We start from the raw sequence: 18,398 nt of genomic DNA on the forward strand, positions 1-18,398 counted from the left end.
TATGGGATAGTAAAGTTCCCACTGGATACATACTTTGACAGAAGTAGTAGATCAACCAGCTGAGTTTTGTTTTTGGAAACTACGAATATTGACATACTACTCGGCTCACATACAGATTTTTTATTATTTATTTATTTTTTTATACACTGCAAGATTTTATTTGCTATTATAAGTTGGAAATGAACAAAGGTTGATCAATATTCATGTTAGTTTGTGTTGCTTTATTAATATTTATTGTGAATTAGCAAGTAATGCAGTAAAAATGTGAAAATAATATAATACATATTTGTTCTTTTTCTCACCAAAAAGTACATACGTTGATGTATGAATGTAGTATAAATGAATTGTGTTGGTTTCTGAAAACAAGCTAGAGCAATGTTAGCGTAAGCAAAAGCAATAAAAAAAAAAAATAAAACAAAACACCACTCTGAATATCCCGTTGATTTGTTTACCGCTATAATTAAAATATATGCTACAGAAGTATTTTTTTTTTAAAGATATGTAGCATTCAAAAGGTTTCACGTTTAAAAATTACTTTAGGAATTTTTGGTTCAATAGTTGGTTTTCAACTATTATGTTGTTTTATAGTTTATCTAGTGTTCTAATATAGTATTATAGTTTGCTTGCATTGCATTATTTTGCTGTATTACAGTTTGCTTTATTTAAAGAGTAAATCTTATGCGAAGATGGTTCATTAGTTGCTTTGGTTGGTCAGACGATCAGGTAATTGGTTGGTTGGTTGATTGATTGGTTGGCTGGTTTTCTGATTGGTTGGTTGGCCTGTTAATTAATTGGTTGGTTGGTCGTTTGGTTGGATGGCTAGTTGATTGGTTGGTTGGTCTGTCAGTTGGTCGGTTATTTGGTTGGTGGTTTGGCTGACTGGCTGGCTGGCTGGCTGACTGGTTAATTGATTGATTGATTGATTGATTGATTGGTTGGTTGGTCTGTTGGTTGATTGGATTGCTTGATTGCTTCATTGATTGAAAGGTCGACTGGTTGATAGATTGGATGGTTGGCTGGTTGGTTGATTGGTTGTTGGTTGGTTGGTTGGTTGGTTGGTTGGTTGGTTGGTTGGTTGGTTGGTTGGTTGGTTGGTTGGTTGGTTGGTTGGTTGGTTGGCAGGCTGGCTGACTGGTCAGGTAATTGGTTGGTTAGATGGCTAGTTGATTGAGTGTTAGATTGGTTGGTTGGTTGGTTGGCTGTTGGTTCGTTGGTTGGATGGCTAGTTGATTATTTGGTTGGTTGGTTGGTTAATTGATTGATAGATTTGCTGATTAGCTGATTGATTGATTGGCTGGATGATTGATTGATGATTGATTAAATGATTCATCCATTCATTCATTCGTTTACTGTAAAAAAAAAGTAGCTCTAATGTGTCTAAGTTGTTTAGATACAGTAAAATAGCTTTCATGTATTTATATACATACTGTACATCATGAAAGATTTGGGCTTAAAATCTGCCAATTTAGAAAACTGAGCAGATCCTCAAAAATAATTTGTTGGAAATCTCTGCTTCCACATTATTGTTAAAGTTAGAGGAGATCAGCAGAACCATCTGAATAAATCCACACTTGATCTGAGAAGTCACTGAGAAGCTGTTGGTTTTGAGAGGACGTTCCATTGTAGCCTGATGTTCTGCATTGACCAGTAAAATGATGAGCGATTGGTTCTGTGTGTCCTGAAGGTAATTCACACCAAGTCTCTGAAGATCCTCAAGTTTGCGGCTGATATCTGCAGCGAATGTTTTTCCAGTGTATCGCCAGGCATGCTTAAGAGGATTACTCTGTCGGTTTTCAAGAGAGATCCTCTGCGGGATTCTCACTGTATATTTGTGTTGCTGTAATCTTTTGATGTGCAGATCAAAGCGAGCAGGCTCTTTCCTGGTTTTAGCCTCCTCTAATTGGTTCTTATTTCATTTGATTATACAGGAGACAGTCTTTGCTGGGTTTCTGTTTTGACACGAACACGAAAGGAAATGCTTTTATTGCATACAGTCACTCGGGGATTATTATCATTAGATTTTGTACCTCTTTTACAGTCTACAGCTCAGGCATTTAATCGATGTGTTAATTTGTTGTGCATCTCTATAGATTTCTGCACAACCACTAAACATCGGGCAATTAAAAGTCATCTCAACGGCTGGACAGTAATGACTATTGATGCACGGCCTGATGGAAATGCAGACGAAGCGTTTTGGATCCCAGGAACATACAAATGTTGCATAGGAAATTTTTTAGATGGTCAATGTTGGAAGACTATCAAACAGATTTTTTAAATTGTATTTAGAAGGGGATTACCTCAGTCTTTTAAGCAGAAGGGTTTAAAAATCATGCAAAAAAGTGTTAGGAATTAATATTAAGATTATTAGTCCATTTGTTGGCTTGTTTCTTTGGTTTGTTTAGGTGAGATGCAACATATAAAATTAAAAGGAAATGATAAGAAAAAAATATTCAAGCAAAAAACCTATGAAAGGGTTATTAACAATTATATGTATATCTGGAATGACGGGAGACAGGTCACATCAAGCAAAAAACGACAAAACACATCCAGCAAAAAACGAGCAAGAAAAACAAAAATCTCCACTCTCAAAAAAGGACAAGAAATTTAAGAAAAACAAAGAAGAAAAAAACTGGAGGGTTCCTTGTCATGCATATCAGTTTGGCATCAAAAAAAATACCTTCATCCTCAGCACCGTCATTATCAGCTAAATCATCATTCTGTTTCTTTGAAAGAGGACCTAGGATCAAGAATGGAAAAGATGGAGCAGAGAGAAAATACAAGAGCAAACAAGCCTTCAAAAAGTGCTTCAAAGACACAAAGAACTCGCATTGAAATCCTTGGTTTTAAAAATGATATCGTCTTTAACCCACCAAAAAAAGCAAAGGAAGAACATTTAAGCTATGCTAAAAATACAATGATCAAAACATTGTAAGATCATTTAAGACAGAAAAAGAAATTCCTGATTATAAATGTAACAGCTCAAAATTAGATACGTGTTTCAACTCAAAAAATATTTATGAAAGGGACTAGTGTTGTTTTTGTAACAGGTTAACTATTCAATGCTGGTTTTTGACTTTCAAAAATCGTTCACCTTTTGCATGGAAATAATACATAGCATCTTTCAAACACATTCAACAACCCATGCGCTGCATTGCTATTTCACACCAAATGTTAGCTGTTTGTTTTTACTTCTTTTACAAACCTGATCTAATTGACTTTAAGAAAACATTACCATACATTAATAAAATAGTACCATGTATGGCAGCACCAGTACCAAGTTATTTTACTCTTTCTTACAGAATAAAACACAGGATGTGTTCCAATAACATTTTAATAATCACCTCTTATTATGATAATAATGCCTCTGAATATCTCACTTGTTCCATTTGTTTCAGATGTGTTCCACATTTCATGCGTTTCCTATGTTTGTTTCATTCCTTAGAAAATCCACATAAGTGTCATTTGACATTGCATTTTAAAACTGCATTTGAAACACATGAAAGTTGTGGAGTTAAAATATTTTCATATAGAAAAAAATGTTATCAAGTCATAGGCTGTAAAAGATATGAATGTAGTATCCGTGGCGTCACTCATAGGTTTCTGAAGAACGTAAAAGAAGCTACATGTAGGCATGGCCAACCATCACCATTTTTCACCGTCAGGGGATACCAAACAAGGGGAAAGAGGTGGAGCGTGAGCGGAGATGCCTGCTAACATTTTTCTTTGACAGGCTTTTCTTTGTGAGAAATGCTTAACACTTTTTTACCTGTGACTCATTTGTGTTCTGACCACATTGGTTGTACACTTTATCAGTAAAGTGTTAAGTGCACACAGCATACCATATTATCTGATAATTGTAAGAAATAATTCAAAAAAGCAACTGACTGTGTAAAGCCACATAAAACAAAACAGAAATACAATGTATATGCCGAGCTCAGCAGCTAATCAGCCAGAATCTCAAGTGGCCACGCCCTTAATTATTCAGACTTAATATACCTTAATATAAACAAAACTAATGAGTAATAAAAAAAATCCCCCCCTTAAAGTTGTCATGAAGGGTAATATTGGCTATTTGAACCAAAGTCGTTCTTTGTACCAGGCTACCACACCTTTTATTCTGCTGTAAAGTTAGCCATTTTAACAGTGGGCTCAATAGAAATTTGCTCTATTACGGAGCCAAGACTAGCGGAATTTCCATGAATTGCAGTTTCAGTTGCTTACGTATTTGCTTCACGAGAGAGAGAGCGAGAGGCTGCTGCTTGGATCAAATGCTAACTTCTTCAAATAAAACCATCCATTTCATGTGTGTTTCACATGCGTTTCAAATGCGATGCTTATGATTTTTTTTGTTTTTATTCTGTAAGAGATGTAATATATTAAGTAATGGAAAACACATTAAACAAGTGTAACACATCTGAACGAAAAGGGAAACACAAACTGTGATGTTGAAACATTTTAATTTGGAAAAAAAAAAAAAAAAGTGATTACATGATCACTTGTCATAGGGATCGTCTGATCAGGATTTTTGCAGCTGATACTGCCGGTGATTGGCAAATACGAAGTACCGATTCTGATTCTTCAAGCTTTATATTACTTTGCCATTGCAAAACAACAATTACCCTTTTAGTATGAGATATCGCCTTACCTAAGATGATAAATTAAGTATGTTGCATACATGTAATGGTTAGAAGCAGCAACATAAAGAACATAGACAAAACAGATTTAAAAAAAGGTAAGAAAAATGAATAATAGGGCAACGAAGTGGCACAGTAGATAGTGCTGTCACCTCCCAGCCAGAAGGTTGCTGGTTCGAGACTCAGCTGGGTCAGTTTGTTTTTCTGTGTGGAGTTTGCATGTTCTCCCTGCATTTGCGTGGGTTTCCCCCGGGTGCTCCGGTTTCCCCCACAGTCCAAAGACATGTGGTACAGGTGAATTAGGTAGGCTAAATTGTCCGTAGTCTATATGTGTGAATGAGTGTGTATGGATGTTTGCCAGAGATGAATTGCAGCTGAAAGGGCATAAAAAACATGTGCTGGATAAGTTGGTGGTTCATTCTGCTGTGATGACCCCAGATTAAAAAAGGGACTAAGCTGAAAAGAAAATGAATGAATGAATGAATGAAAATGACTAATAATGCAATTTGGAAACATTGCTCATGTGTTGTAGTGCTGCTGATGCATAACCCGGATGCATCTTCCTTTGGTTGTAAACTTGTATACAAACACTTCTGATCAGTTCATTGGATCAGCCTGATCAACGAGTACTGATCAAGGAATCGGAGCATCTCTACTTTTTACAAGAAAATATTCCAACATCACAATTTTTTGCGTGTGCTTGTCCATTCATGATCCATTTGCAGTTTTAACATAAAATGTTAACATCCAAGTGGTTTATCTGTAAGATATGAAACAAGAGCCTTATAATCATAATGTGGTCAAATATAACCAAGCACAAACATTTGCTTTTTAATCAAAACAATTTAACACAGAACTGCACAAATAATGTGCAAAATAACAACGCAGCGCAAGACAGAGGCTAGAGAAGGTGGAAACTGTTTTCCAACTTTCTGTTTTCAGTAATACTGTCTCAAGAATCCATAAAACACTCACAACCACAGACAAACACCAAACACAGATGAACTCATGCATGCAGAAGGCGCATTTAAAATCAGCCAGCACCAAGCCAAAGGTTTCAGTGCACATGCAGGGGTGTGTGTGTGTGTGTGTAGAGGGGGATGAAGCGGCTCTCTCAGCCAAAAGTCAATCTGTCCATTTAATCAGACAGCTGGGGCCAAAACTCATGACCCACACATTCTAATGGACCACACAGGGGAAGGGAGAGGGGCCGTGCACTGCATTGCGTCCATTTTATTTCGGTGAAGTACTATGTTTTCCGGTCTGGGGCGAAACCTTTGTAACTCCAAAAAACAAAACAAAAAAAAAACAATAATAATAAAACGGGTTGAAAATGACAGCTGCTGTTTTGAATAAAAAGAACATTGTTAATATCTGGGACTCTTCCAGTCAGATTCTCTGTGAAAATACAGAACCATTGTGGATTTGCATATTAGAAACTGTAGTTAACATCATGGATTTGCATATTAGAAACTGTGGGTAAACACAAAATGATAAAATATGCAGTCCGGGAGAATCTGGTCAGCTAACGTTCATGATGACGCTTTAAAAAATAATTAATTAATAAATGGATGGACAATGCGAGGAGAAAAGGTCAAACATTTGATTAGATACAAAAATACAAAAATAAATTCATGGTTGTCATTTAAAGCTAAAAACAAAGGAGAAAAACATGATTTGTAAATAGTTTTACATTCAAACAACAGTGTAGGTCAAATTCGGTAAAAAATAGAGGTAAATTATATGGCCCATTTCCACTGAGTGATTTGGACTATTATGAACTTTCTAACAAGAGGTTGCATGTGCTGGTGAAGATTAAAGATGCATACGAGTGGTTTGCACTGACTGTGCTATATGTTGCATGCTGTTTTCCGAAATAAGGAATACATGTATGCTGTGTGTAGTTTTTCTGTAATTAGTAACATATCAGAGACTGTAAGGGTCTGTAAATCTGACTAGTAACGACTCATACCGTACCAAACTGTACAACGAGAAGTTTGTATACTACACTCCTCATTAATTTAGAACATTTTGTTTTTCTTACATAGATGTTTCTTCAAAAACAGAATTTTACAATGATTAAATGTGATGCTGATCATGTGGCACTGAATAAATGGCTGCTGAAAATTATTTTTTTCAAATTTTATTTTACATTGTATTGTGAACAAAAACACATTTTATAATTCTGTGTATTACCTTTAACAACTTTTCTGTTTCTATAATTTTATTCAATGACTTTCCATTAACATATAATAATAATAATAATATTAATAACAATAATAATAATAATAATAATAATAATAATAATAATAATAATAATAATAATAATAATATTATTGCTGTTTATGTTGTTGGTTGTTGTTGTTGCTATTATTATTATTATTATTATTATTTATTCATTCATTCTCTTGTCAGCTTAGTCCCTTTATTAATCCGGGGTCGCCACAGCTGAATGAACCGCCAAATTATCTAGCACGTTTTTACGCAGTGGATGCCCTTCCAGCCGCAACCCATCTCTGGGAAACATCCACACACACACACACACACACACGTGCACACTCATACACTACAAACAATTTAGCCTACCCAATTCACCTGGGGTTCGTTCTTCGTACGTGGATTACTCAGTTAGTTGGATTTGGATATTGACGATTTGACACGATCCAGGATCGTTTCGTTCTTCAAAGCTGATCCGAGAGTTGCTGTCATAGCAACAGTTCTGCTAGGTCAAACCTGATCGGGAGCAGGTTCAATTCATATAAACAGGATTAGATCGGGTCAGTTCAAGCAAAGATAATACAGAAAGTATGTTCCGAATTCTGATATTTTCTTACAGTAGTAGTTATATACACTTGGGGAAATGGTACATATTTTTTAACTATATATATATATATATATATATATATATATATATATATATATATATATATATATATATATATATATATATATATATATATATATATATATATATATATGTATAAAGTTATAGTCATTAATAAAATAAATTAAGTTATACATATTAATAAAACGTATGCAATCTGCACCCTCGAAATGAAAGTACAAAGACTGCCACCTGGTGGTGCAAAGAGAAAACTTATTGATATGAACTTTTTAGATCGCTTTAGTACAAATTGTGTATGATAGAAATGCAGAATATGTGACTTTTTTTGAAGCAATAATACATTTCAGCAGTGATAAACATGTTTTGATAGTTAATATGCCAGTGATTTGATGCTTCACAAAAGTTGCAGACGCCTTTACCAATAAAAACGCTTTTGTAAACAACCAGTTATTCTTTACACCGATTAAAAAACAGCTACTATAATAAAGAAAATCTTTTCTAAATGTAGAACTAAATACATTGATTTGCATTGAAATACATGATGAATACAATTGACACATGAAAGTGTAAAGCCTGCAGCTCACAACAAATGTGGAAGGTTATTGCGTTTCATATTTAACAAGCCGTTTACTGCTAATTTGATGTAATTTTGCTCACATGGATAATTGAATATTAATCAGATGATGTCATTATGCTGCTGTGCCGTCAGCCAATCATTGCATTGCTGATCATGATTTTGAGGATCGATAGATCTGTCCTACACAACACACGCAGCGATCTCAGATCAGTTTATCCAGACATTCTAATCTGATTCACGAACTTGTTTGAATTACCAAATTAGCGAGAGATCAGTTATCAAGATTAAAAGATCCGGGATCTGCCAAATAATCTTAGATCATTTAAGCGAGGTACGAAGAACGGACCCCTGTACCGCATGTCTTTGGACTGTGGAGAAAACCGGAGCACCCGGAGGAAACCCACGCAAACGCAGGGAGAACATGCAAACTCCACACAGAAACGCCAACTGACCCAGCCAAGGCTCGAACCAGCGACCTTCTTGCTGTGAAGCCACAGCACTACCTACTGCACCACTTCGTTGCCTTATTATTATTATTGTTGTTGTTGTTGTTGTTGTTATTATTATTATTATTATTTTCACTAAAGTGGACCCAGTACAATTTATAATAATAAAACATTAAAATATATTTGAAGTTAGTCAAGCCAACTGGTCAAAAGGAAATTATTTTTAAATTATAATATGCCCACAAGAAAATAAATAAATAAACAGCACAAGTATTGACCAAGAATTGACCAAATCATTGTCTGACAACACAACTAGCACAAATAAGCTTGCACAATAACATCAACTATAATGAAAATGACCCCAATATCCCTGTCTTCCAACCTCTTAGTTCTGCGGCTTATTACAGAAAATGATTTTTATCAGCAGATAATTGCTTTGAGAGCAGTCTTCATTATATTGGGTGGAGAATTCAAGCGCTGCCCGGACTCAAGCTGACATGAAGACCAGAGGTGAATGGAGCAAACAGACAGGCAGAAGCAGAGATCAGGCCTCACCGAAGCCTGGCTTAAACCTAATCTTGCCATCAGCACAAAACATGCTGGCGAACAAGCGACTTCCTCTAGAACTCAAAAAGACAGCAGCGTTTCCATCAGATGGACACAAGCTGTCAAAATAAGACTTTGCTGAAGAATACTGTCCATAGACTGCCTTTCATTCAGTACATTCACATTTGCTGAAAGTATTCTTAAAGACGCAAAGGGACCAAGTCAAAGAAAAATGATTGAATGAATTTTTAAAGGCATCGTTCACACAAAAATGTAAACTGACTCACTATTTACTGACCTTTCAAAACCTTTATGAGCTTCTTTATTCTGTTGAACACAAAAAGAAGATATTCAGAGGAATGCTGAAAACCGGTAACCACTGACTACCATAGAAGAAAAAATAAATAAAGAAGAAAAATACTGTGGAAGTCAAAGGTTACAGGTTTTCAGATTTCTTCAACGTATCTTCTATTGTGTTCAACAGAAGAAAGACACTCAAGTTTGGAAGTAAACAGTGACTCAGTTATGACATAATTCTCATTTATTTATTTTTTTTATTCAGTGACAAATACAGCTTACATTAAATCAAAGAGCTTAGAATGACCAAGAGGCGACACTCAATAGAATGTTCCATTGCAACAGCAGCACCCAGCAACAGCCCCGGATTGGGGTGACACCGATCGGATGTCCACTGGATCTTATTGCTGTCACGATGGCAAGCAGCTGCTTTGTTTATTTATTTATTTAATAAGCTAATTAAAGCTGAGATACAGCCTGAAAGACGACAATACAACATTTATATGACAATCATCAGCACTTGTAATAGTTTATTTTACGGTCTTATAATATGCTGTTGTTCTATTGGAATTTTCATTCCAAAATGGCCGCCACGCCAACTAGTAGCTGTTTCCCAAATTGCACTAGAGTGCGCACTTGAGCTTCTTGGTGATTCTATGCTCTTTGGTTAGATCCATATATTGTTTACAAATACAAAATATGTAATAGCGTCCCTTCTCAAATATGAGAAAGCATGCTTTGTTGGTAAAATGACAAATTACAGAACTTTTCGGTAATGGTGGGAAAGTGTATCATCATAAATTACCGAAACTAGAGTCAATGTTGGAAAAATTTGTCAATGAAAGAGTGTAAAAATATCCTGCTGCCGTCAATTTTTAAGCAAAAAGATAAAACTAAATAAAATCTATTTCTCGTAGTCAAATTCCAGTAATTAAACTGACCTAAAACCAGTTAAAATGTGCATAACATAAAAATAATAGTTAAAGCATGATTAGCCTTAAAGTCCCTGTGCGATCAAACTGTACAATGCTTATTAACCATCTGAGGTCTGAGGATGTGTTGGGGGCCTGGAGAAGTTCTGATGTTTATAAACGTTTATCTGCTTACAGTTTAATGCCACTAAACAGCACAAACTGGGCTACATTTTTAGGTTAGTAACCTGTATGTACAAGATTGTATTTTTAAGAAAGAAACCTTCATGTGTGGTCAGTGAAAAACACATTTTTAAATAACTCCATGAAAAAAAAAAATCTGAATATTTGATTTGAATATATTGATTTAAATTTTCTAAGACACTGAAAAGCTCTATGGCTCATATGAGAAGAGGCGTGAATTACAGTAAGTTCATCTTAGTTAATTTATTGATTAAAAAATAAATAAATAAATAATAATAATTGTTTTGATAATCTAAAAATTACAGTCCGACTGTGTATCTGTATCTGCATTTGGAGTGATGGTCCTTCTGTTGACGTCAACCTGAGGGCTTTCGACTTTGCATCAAATAATCTTAGCCACACCTCTTGTACCGTTAGTTTGCTATAAGAGAAAAATGCACAAAAGAAAAGCTGCGTCCCAAATCGCAGACTTATGCACTATTCTACGCCATTTTGTAGTATAAATAATGTAAGTAGTGCGTTCACACTAAAAACTCTAAAAATAATATAAGTGCACTTTAATTACCCGGATGATGCATTCATTCAGCCGGTAAAATGAAGTGTGTAATGATGGACACTTCACGCACTCAGCGACCACAGGCTTGCTCACATAGCGGAAGGGGCGGAGCTATTGGCGCACATGTTGGCTAACTTTATTTATTTTGGATGATGAAAGCAGAATTCTCCCATGAGAGTGATTACAGCGCCTCCCGATGGGGAATGCGGTTATAACCACGGCAGGTATTTTTTGGTCGTTTATTTCACTGATTTGGCAACCGTCAAACGTCATCAGGGAAACGGTTTGAATTTCCGCTAAGTAAAAAAAACATTAGTGTGCCATTTGGGACCACACTACATACATATACTATGCTGTTGAGAGTGTAAGTGCATGAGTACATAGTGCATAAGTGCAGAGTGTGCCATTTGAGACACAGCTCATGTCTGTTGAAAAGAAAGCCCTACTCAATATTCTATTTCATATGGTACATCAACATACTGAAATAAAAGTCTCAGCAACTTCCGGTTCACACAGACTTTGAAAAAAAAGTAAAATCATTAACTACGATTATTCATATACAGGTCAAATATTATCTACAATCCCTGCTGGTGTCGAGACTCAAATATGTCCAACTCTCTAACCATTAGGCCCCTGCTGCACCATATTGTATGTTATCCAAAAAAAATATTTCTGATCGTATTTTTTTTTTTTTTTTTTTTTTTTTACATTGAAGTTTACTTTAGGTTGGATATTTAGAAAGAACTTTTAAGCAGAATTTTTAAGGAATACCCATACTGTATATTGGTGGCTAAACAAGACAAACATTAAATTTAATGAATAAGATGAATTGACAGCCAGTGTAGTAAAACAAATATATAAAAGGAAGGTAACACTTCATTAAGATGGTCCTCTTTAGAAATTTGGCTTACCATGTATAACAGCAGTCCTTTTAGACTGTGTGCGTAAAAGGACAGTTCACTACTCACCATGTGATTGTTCCAATCCTTCATGAGTTTATTTTTCTGTTGAACAAAACATGCTATTTTCAAGAATACTGAAAAGCAGGAGCCACTGAAGAAGATTTTATTCTCTCTTTGTGAAGTATTTTCTAAGTGTAAAGTAGTTAATTTTATCTTCTCAAAAAGTATGGAGTGTTTGCAGCAAACATGCCAGCATGTGTTAAAAATACTGTGTAAGATGAGTATGCCTGCACAGGAGCAACACTAGGAGAAGGCTATGCAGAAGAATGACTGAATGACTGATTGTGTAGAATAACTGAATATGTAAAGCACTGATTAAACATGTTAAATACTTGTATAAAGCATATGTGTCAGAAGTTAGAATGAGTAACATGTTATCAAGTGATTATGCTATCATGACAATGTATGTAAACACTTAGTCCTTTTGCATAAGCTGCATCTATGGAGAGAGAACTTTGGTTTCAAAACAGTTGCTGACATAGTGACTGATATAAGCCACATAGCAGTTATCAATTGACTAGACCATTTACTTCCGTATGGTTTAGTCCTACTATAGAGGTCAATGGCTGCTGGGTTCCAACATTCTTCAGAATATCTTTTTTTGCATTCAGCAGAAAGTAAGCAAATGAAAATGAATACATTAACTTGAGCACAAACGATAACTATATCTCATTAGCACTTTAATATTTGCCAAAAATGTATTTTAATGTTAAGTATATTTGCAAGTATGTTAACCTATTTTTCTATTCCTAACAGTCAACAAATATACTAATGACGAGAGACCAATGTCATGCACAGCAAAGTAGTTAAGTGTAGTCAACCAAATCTCACTGTCAAAATAAACCACAACCATGTGGACATTTATTTCACACCTGTAGCTTTGCTCTAGCATGGGAATTAAAACTGTTACAATGCTAAAATACCTTTAAATTACTTATAAAACATCCTCTTACTGGTCTGAAAGAACCAGTTTATGGTCACGGCTCATTCTGAGAAGCAAAAACTGCTTCTTTTAATGTAGAATATAAATGAACTAATCATATTCTGTGATAAAGCCTGGTTTGTTGGCTACCTAATCACTACAATCAAGTGTTTATTATTTATTTATTTATTTATTTATTTATTTATTTATTTATTTATTTATTTATTTTTTCATTCATTCATTCATTCATTCATTCATTTATTTATTTATTTATTTATTTATTTATTTATTTATTTATTTATTTATTTCAGTTCAGTTATTTATTTAAGTTCAGATCTTAAACAGAATGTTTTGGAGTAATTTCAAGCATGTTTGCCTTGTTAATAATTAAAGGTTGTAAAATAAATGTCCCAAATTAGCCAAGAGTGAAAGTGTCATTGATGTTTTCATCAGACAGGTAAAATCTATCATAAGAAGACTCTATAGAAAGGCAATGACTCTAAAAATGCTGTTCCTTTGATTTAAATTTACTGAGGGGTGTAAAAAAGCAGCAAAACAAGGTTTAGGCTTTAATTCTTGACAGAATGGAATGTGTATGGTGGTTGTGCTAAATTAAGTTCCAACGTTTAATGTTTGTGGTTAGTGGTTTGGAACAAATCATTGGGAAGAGGCTTTGAGGAATAGCAAGATAGCAGTGGCCAAACACACAGATAAAAGTTCAGTCAGAAGAATCAGGACAATTGGTGTATGCGTTAGAATAAAGCTATACAGAATCATTGCCATCAGATTGGCAAACAGTCAAAGTAAGAAAATTTATTATATATTTATTTTTATTTTTAGGAGAACAAATATACAAATGAAAAACATAAATGAATAAAAAAAATAAAAATAATAATATTAATAATAATAATAATACATATATATATATATATATATATATATATATATATATATATATATATATATATATATATATATATATATATATATATATATAATTTTTTGAAATGGAGTCTGTACATTATTCAGTCCTTTGTGCAAAACAAAATCTATGAGCAGAATATTTGAGGAATATTAGTATGTCATATATTAAAATTCCTTTTTATGAGTAAGGTCAGTCAACATGTCTACTTTACCAGTGGCAAACATTAATACTCTAAAGGGGGCAACAAAGATTTTAATTAAAGGTCAGGGGCTTTTTCTTCTCATAAAATGCAGTCAATGTACAAACAATAACACTTTTGAGAGAACCTTTAAGTACTGTAGGTCTAAAATGTTGAAGTAATACCAATACAGCAGAAGCTAAAAACTTAAATAAAAACTCAGTCTGATGTATTGGGTCAATTGACATCCCACGTCACACTGATATTAAAGCTTCAATGGAAGCTCTGTGTTTTCATTGGATGTCAATATAAGCTGTCAATATTAGATTCCACAGAAGTACATTAACTTTCATGTACTGTACTAGATGCAATTCTTCAAAGAAATACCACTATTCTGCAAAGTTTTGGGCTTTCATAAAATAGAATAGAGGTTTTTTGGGTCTAGATTTATTTTTTATTAAAATCAGGTTATGGGCTTAGAGATAAGATAATTAAGCAAAAGTACTGGCTAAAGATAACTATTCAGTTTGATGACTCAGATAAGTCAGTGTTTACGATTTACACTTATAAAAAGACTACCATACAAAAGGCACCAATGAATACTTCTTCTAATAGCTTCAGTTAATACATTTATATTTGCTAAAGAGAATACAACTAGTTTAGAGTTTTAGTTTGTGTAAATACAGTTGAAGTCAGAATTATTAGCTCCCTTTATTTATTTATTTATTTTTTTTTTCAAGTATTTCCTAAATGATATTACATAGAACAAGGACATTTTCACAGTATGCCTGATAATATTTTTTTTTCTTCTGGAGAAAGTCTTATCTGTTTTATTTTGGGTAGAATAAAAGCACCTTTTAATTTTTTAAAACCATTTCAAGATCAAAATTATTAGCCTCTTTAAGCTATACATACATATATATATATATATATATATATATATATATATATATATATATATATATATATATATATATATATATATATATATATATATATATATATATATATGTTTTTTTCCCTACAGTCTACAGAACAAACCGTCCTTATACAATAACTTCCCTAATTACCCTAACCTGCCTAGTTAACCTAGCTAAGCCTTTAAATGTCACTTTAATAATAATAATAATAATAATTATATATATATATATATATATATATATATATATATATATATATATATATATATATATATATATATATATATATATATATATATATATATATATATAAACATACAGTAATAATTTCCTTGCTCTGTTAAACATTTTCAACTGTAAATAACCTGTATAGTAATTCTGACTTCAAAAAGCAGGACTTCAATTATACACTGTAAAACCCAACAGTCAATTTTATCACATGAAATGAGTGTAGTTAACTCAAAATTTACTTACCTCATTACTTCAACTTAAATAGATTAAGTTCACAGTACTCATATCGAATCATTTTTTTACTCAAATGGTTTGTAGTAATTGGTTTTATCAAATTGTTTGAGTTCTCTTCATTTATTGGGTTTTACTGTGCTCAAATTGATTAGTTTACTCAAACAGATTAAATTCACAGTACTCATTAGGATTAGGTTTTGAATTTAAATGGTTTATTGCAATCGGTTTCCACAACAGTTGGAGTTAACTTTTTTGGGTTTTACAGTGTGTGTGTCTGTATAATTGAAGTCCTTTTTTTGAAGCCATCTTGTTAAATTGTTTTTTTTATTGTTTTTTTTTTAATGACCTAAATCCATTAAATACCACTTTTATAAATATTGCCCAGGAGGGCTAATAATTTTGCCCTCAATTGTAGTCCAATCAAACCCATGAGGTCCAATAAATCAGGTCAATTTAATTCCTGCATCATACTTAAAAAAACGTAATATGGAAACTTTAAAATCTGTCGAATTAAGTTCCATTAGTTAAATGTCTCAGAGAAAATATTAGTAGTCCAAAGAGAGCCAGGTACGTTTTAAGAAAATGTTTTAAACTTAATTTTTTCTTAGAATTGAGTCTTTATGTTCAGTGTTTGGGGAATACCAATGCAACAATAGTTAAATCTAAAATAGTACTCATTCTGATGAAATTGGTTAACCGACCTCCTGCACTACACTAAAAATGCTATTGTAGAAACCTAAAATTATATCAAAAACTAAGTTTACCACATTACCTTAAGGAAATAAAAGTAATCTTAAGGGATCTAAATCTATTTCAAGTTTTATTGGGTTTGAACCCTTCTGAATTTGTATGTTAAATGTTTTTGGCAGAAATAATATTTCATATTAGAGAAGGTTTTCAAGCAAACCTCAAAGCACAACGTTAGAGGAATACCAATATAGTGCACATTCCACAAATGTGCAGTTATGCTCTTTGAATGAGCTCCTAAAAGCAAAGTTTGCTGCAAAATGGATTCTCATATTTTCAAACGCAATCAACTCACCACGTAAAAGCCCTTCTCATTCCGCAATAACAGGATGTCTGTATTTATATCTCATCAAATCAATCCATTACGAGCGCAGCTTTTATTTAAAACATATTATGTCTCTATTCTGTTGAAGCCTGGAAATGTTTTGAGGCAGCAGCGAAGGGCATTTATTTCCTTCTCCAGCCTGTCACTTCATCCCTGAGAGGGGTTACGGCCCTCGCTGGAAGCCTCATGGTGACCTCTACAGATGCTTTCACCTCACTTTCTCTCTTTTTCTTTCTATGCTTCACTACCAGGTTCCAGTCGGCTGATCAAAGTCAGAAAGGTTCACCGAAAATCCACTATAGACTGAACAGGTATCCAGTAGAAAGTGACACGCACACAAACAGATGCTGGGCAGTTTGGCCAATATATGAGCAATATAGACTCCATAGATGAATATCAACACTCAGCCTGGACTTAAACCAATGATCGAAGTGCGGTTTATTCATAAACTAATTTCGAGAGGATCACGTGCTTATAATCAACACGGCTGGCTCCTTGTTAGCTCCATGATCAGCCCTATTAGAGAGTTCCCCTCTCGCCCTTCTAACGGGAGGGAGCCCCGGGCTCGAGGATATTACGAGATCAGGGCTCTCTCCCGGGACAGCATGCCAAATACGCTTTATTGATTATCAGCTAAGTGTGAACTCTTGAAACACATATAAGCCAGGTTGAATCCATCAACACTATCAAAGCTTGACTCCAAGTATACCATTAGGATTTGTTTGTAATATAAAAAATGTAATGATGGGGGTGGTACGGTCACTTGGTGGTTAGTACGGTCATCTTACAGCAAGAAGGTCACTGGTTTGAGTCTCGATAGGGCCTGTTGGTATATCTGTGTTCTCCCTGTATTCACGGTTTCCCTCACAGTCCTAGACTAAGCTTTGTCCGTAGTGTCCGAGTGTGTGTAAGTGTTTCCAAATACTGGGTTGCATCTGGAAGGGCATCCGCTGCGTAAAATAATGTATTATATTAATGGTTTTACCTTATCGTAAAAGGTTGCGGTTTATTGCAACATTTTCTGAAAGATTAATTTAAAAAAAAAGCATCGATTTCAAAATAAATATAAAATAAATATTGAGAAAATTGCCTTTAAAGTTATCAAAAATTAAGTTTTGATATATGAAATATATGAAACTCAATCATTTTCCTTCAGCTTTGTCCCTTTATTCATCAGGCAATGGAATGAACCACCAACTTACCCAGCTTATGTTTTACACAGCGGATGCCCTTCCAACATTAACCTAGCACTGGGAAACATCCATGCACACTTATTTACACACACTACGCCGAATTAGTTTATTCACCTATACTATAGCACATGTCTTTGGTGTTTGGGGAAAACCGGAGCCCCTGGAAGAAACCAACACCAACAAAAGGGAAACATGCAAACTATACACAGAATTGCCAACTGACCAAGCTTGAACTCAAACCCGTGACCTTCTTGCTGTGAGGTGACAGTGCTGACCACTGAACCACCATGTTGCATATTTATGAAATCAAACTTGCAATATGTTTTAATGGAACATGACATGTTTTTAATAATACAATGATCACAAAAGAAAAAAAAATATGAGAGCAACGTAAGACAATAGTCAGGGTCAAATATTACATGAATGCATAATTCTGTCAATCCACAATATATTATAATATTTTATTTTTTATCCTCTATCCTTTTGACCTTCGTTTCTTTAGATTCTTATCATCCTAGGTTTCAAAATCTGTATTTTTATCTAGTGTGACATGTTCACCTACAAATTTACCTAGCCAGTTAATAGATGTTGCAATCAAAATATTTTCCTCTAATGAAATTTTGGCAGTGTCAGAAAATTTGAGACCATGTCAGTGTGATTCTTATAACAACCCTTGTCAAACCAAGAACCAATTGGAGGGCAAATCTTGATGATGCAATTATTGCAACAACTTCAACATTCTAAA

General features: G+C 34.0%; 1 protein-coding gene across 30 annotated transcripts in view; it reads right to left on the reverse strand.

Annotated features, from left to right (window-relative positions):
* Positions 1-18,398, reverse strand: part of nlgn1 (neuroligin 1) — a 771,338-nt gene that overhangs the window by 260,535 nt on the left and 492,405 nt on the right. For 18 of the 30 annotated variants that reach the window (XR_012386624.1, XR_012386623.1, XR_012386622.1 and 15 more), the window contains one exon: positions 2,678-2,737. Coding sequence is in view for 15 of the 18 variants with exons in the window: in XM_068224073.2 (XP_068080174.1) it covers positions 2,678-2,737 (60 nt within the window). In the remaining 3 variants the exon portion in view is untranslated. 30 annotated transcript variants of the gene reach the window in all.

The sequence above is a fragment of the Danio rerio genome, chromosome 11 (genome assembly GCF_049306965.1).
Source record: "Danio rerio strain Tuebingen ecotype United States chromosome 11, GRCz12tu, whole genome shotgun sequence".
Taxonomy (NCBI): Eukaryota; Metazoa; Chordata; class Actinopteri; order Cypriniformes; family Danionidae; genus Danio; species Danio rerio.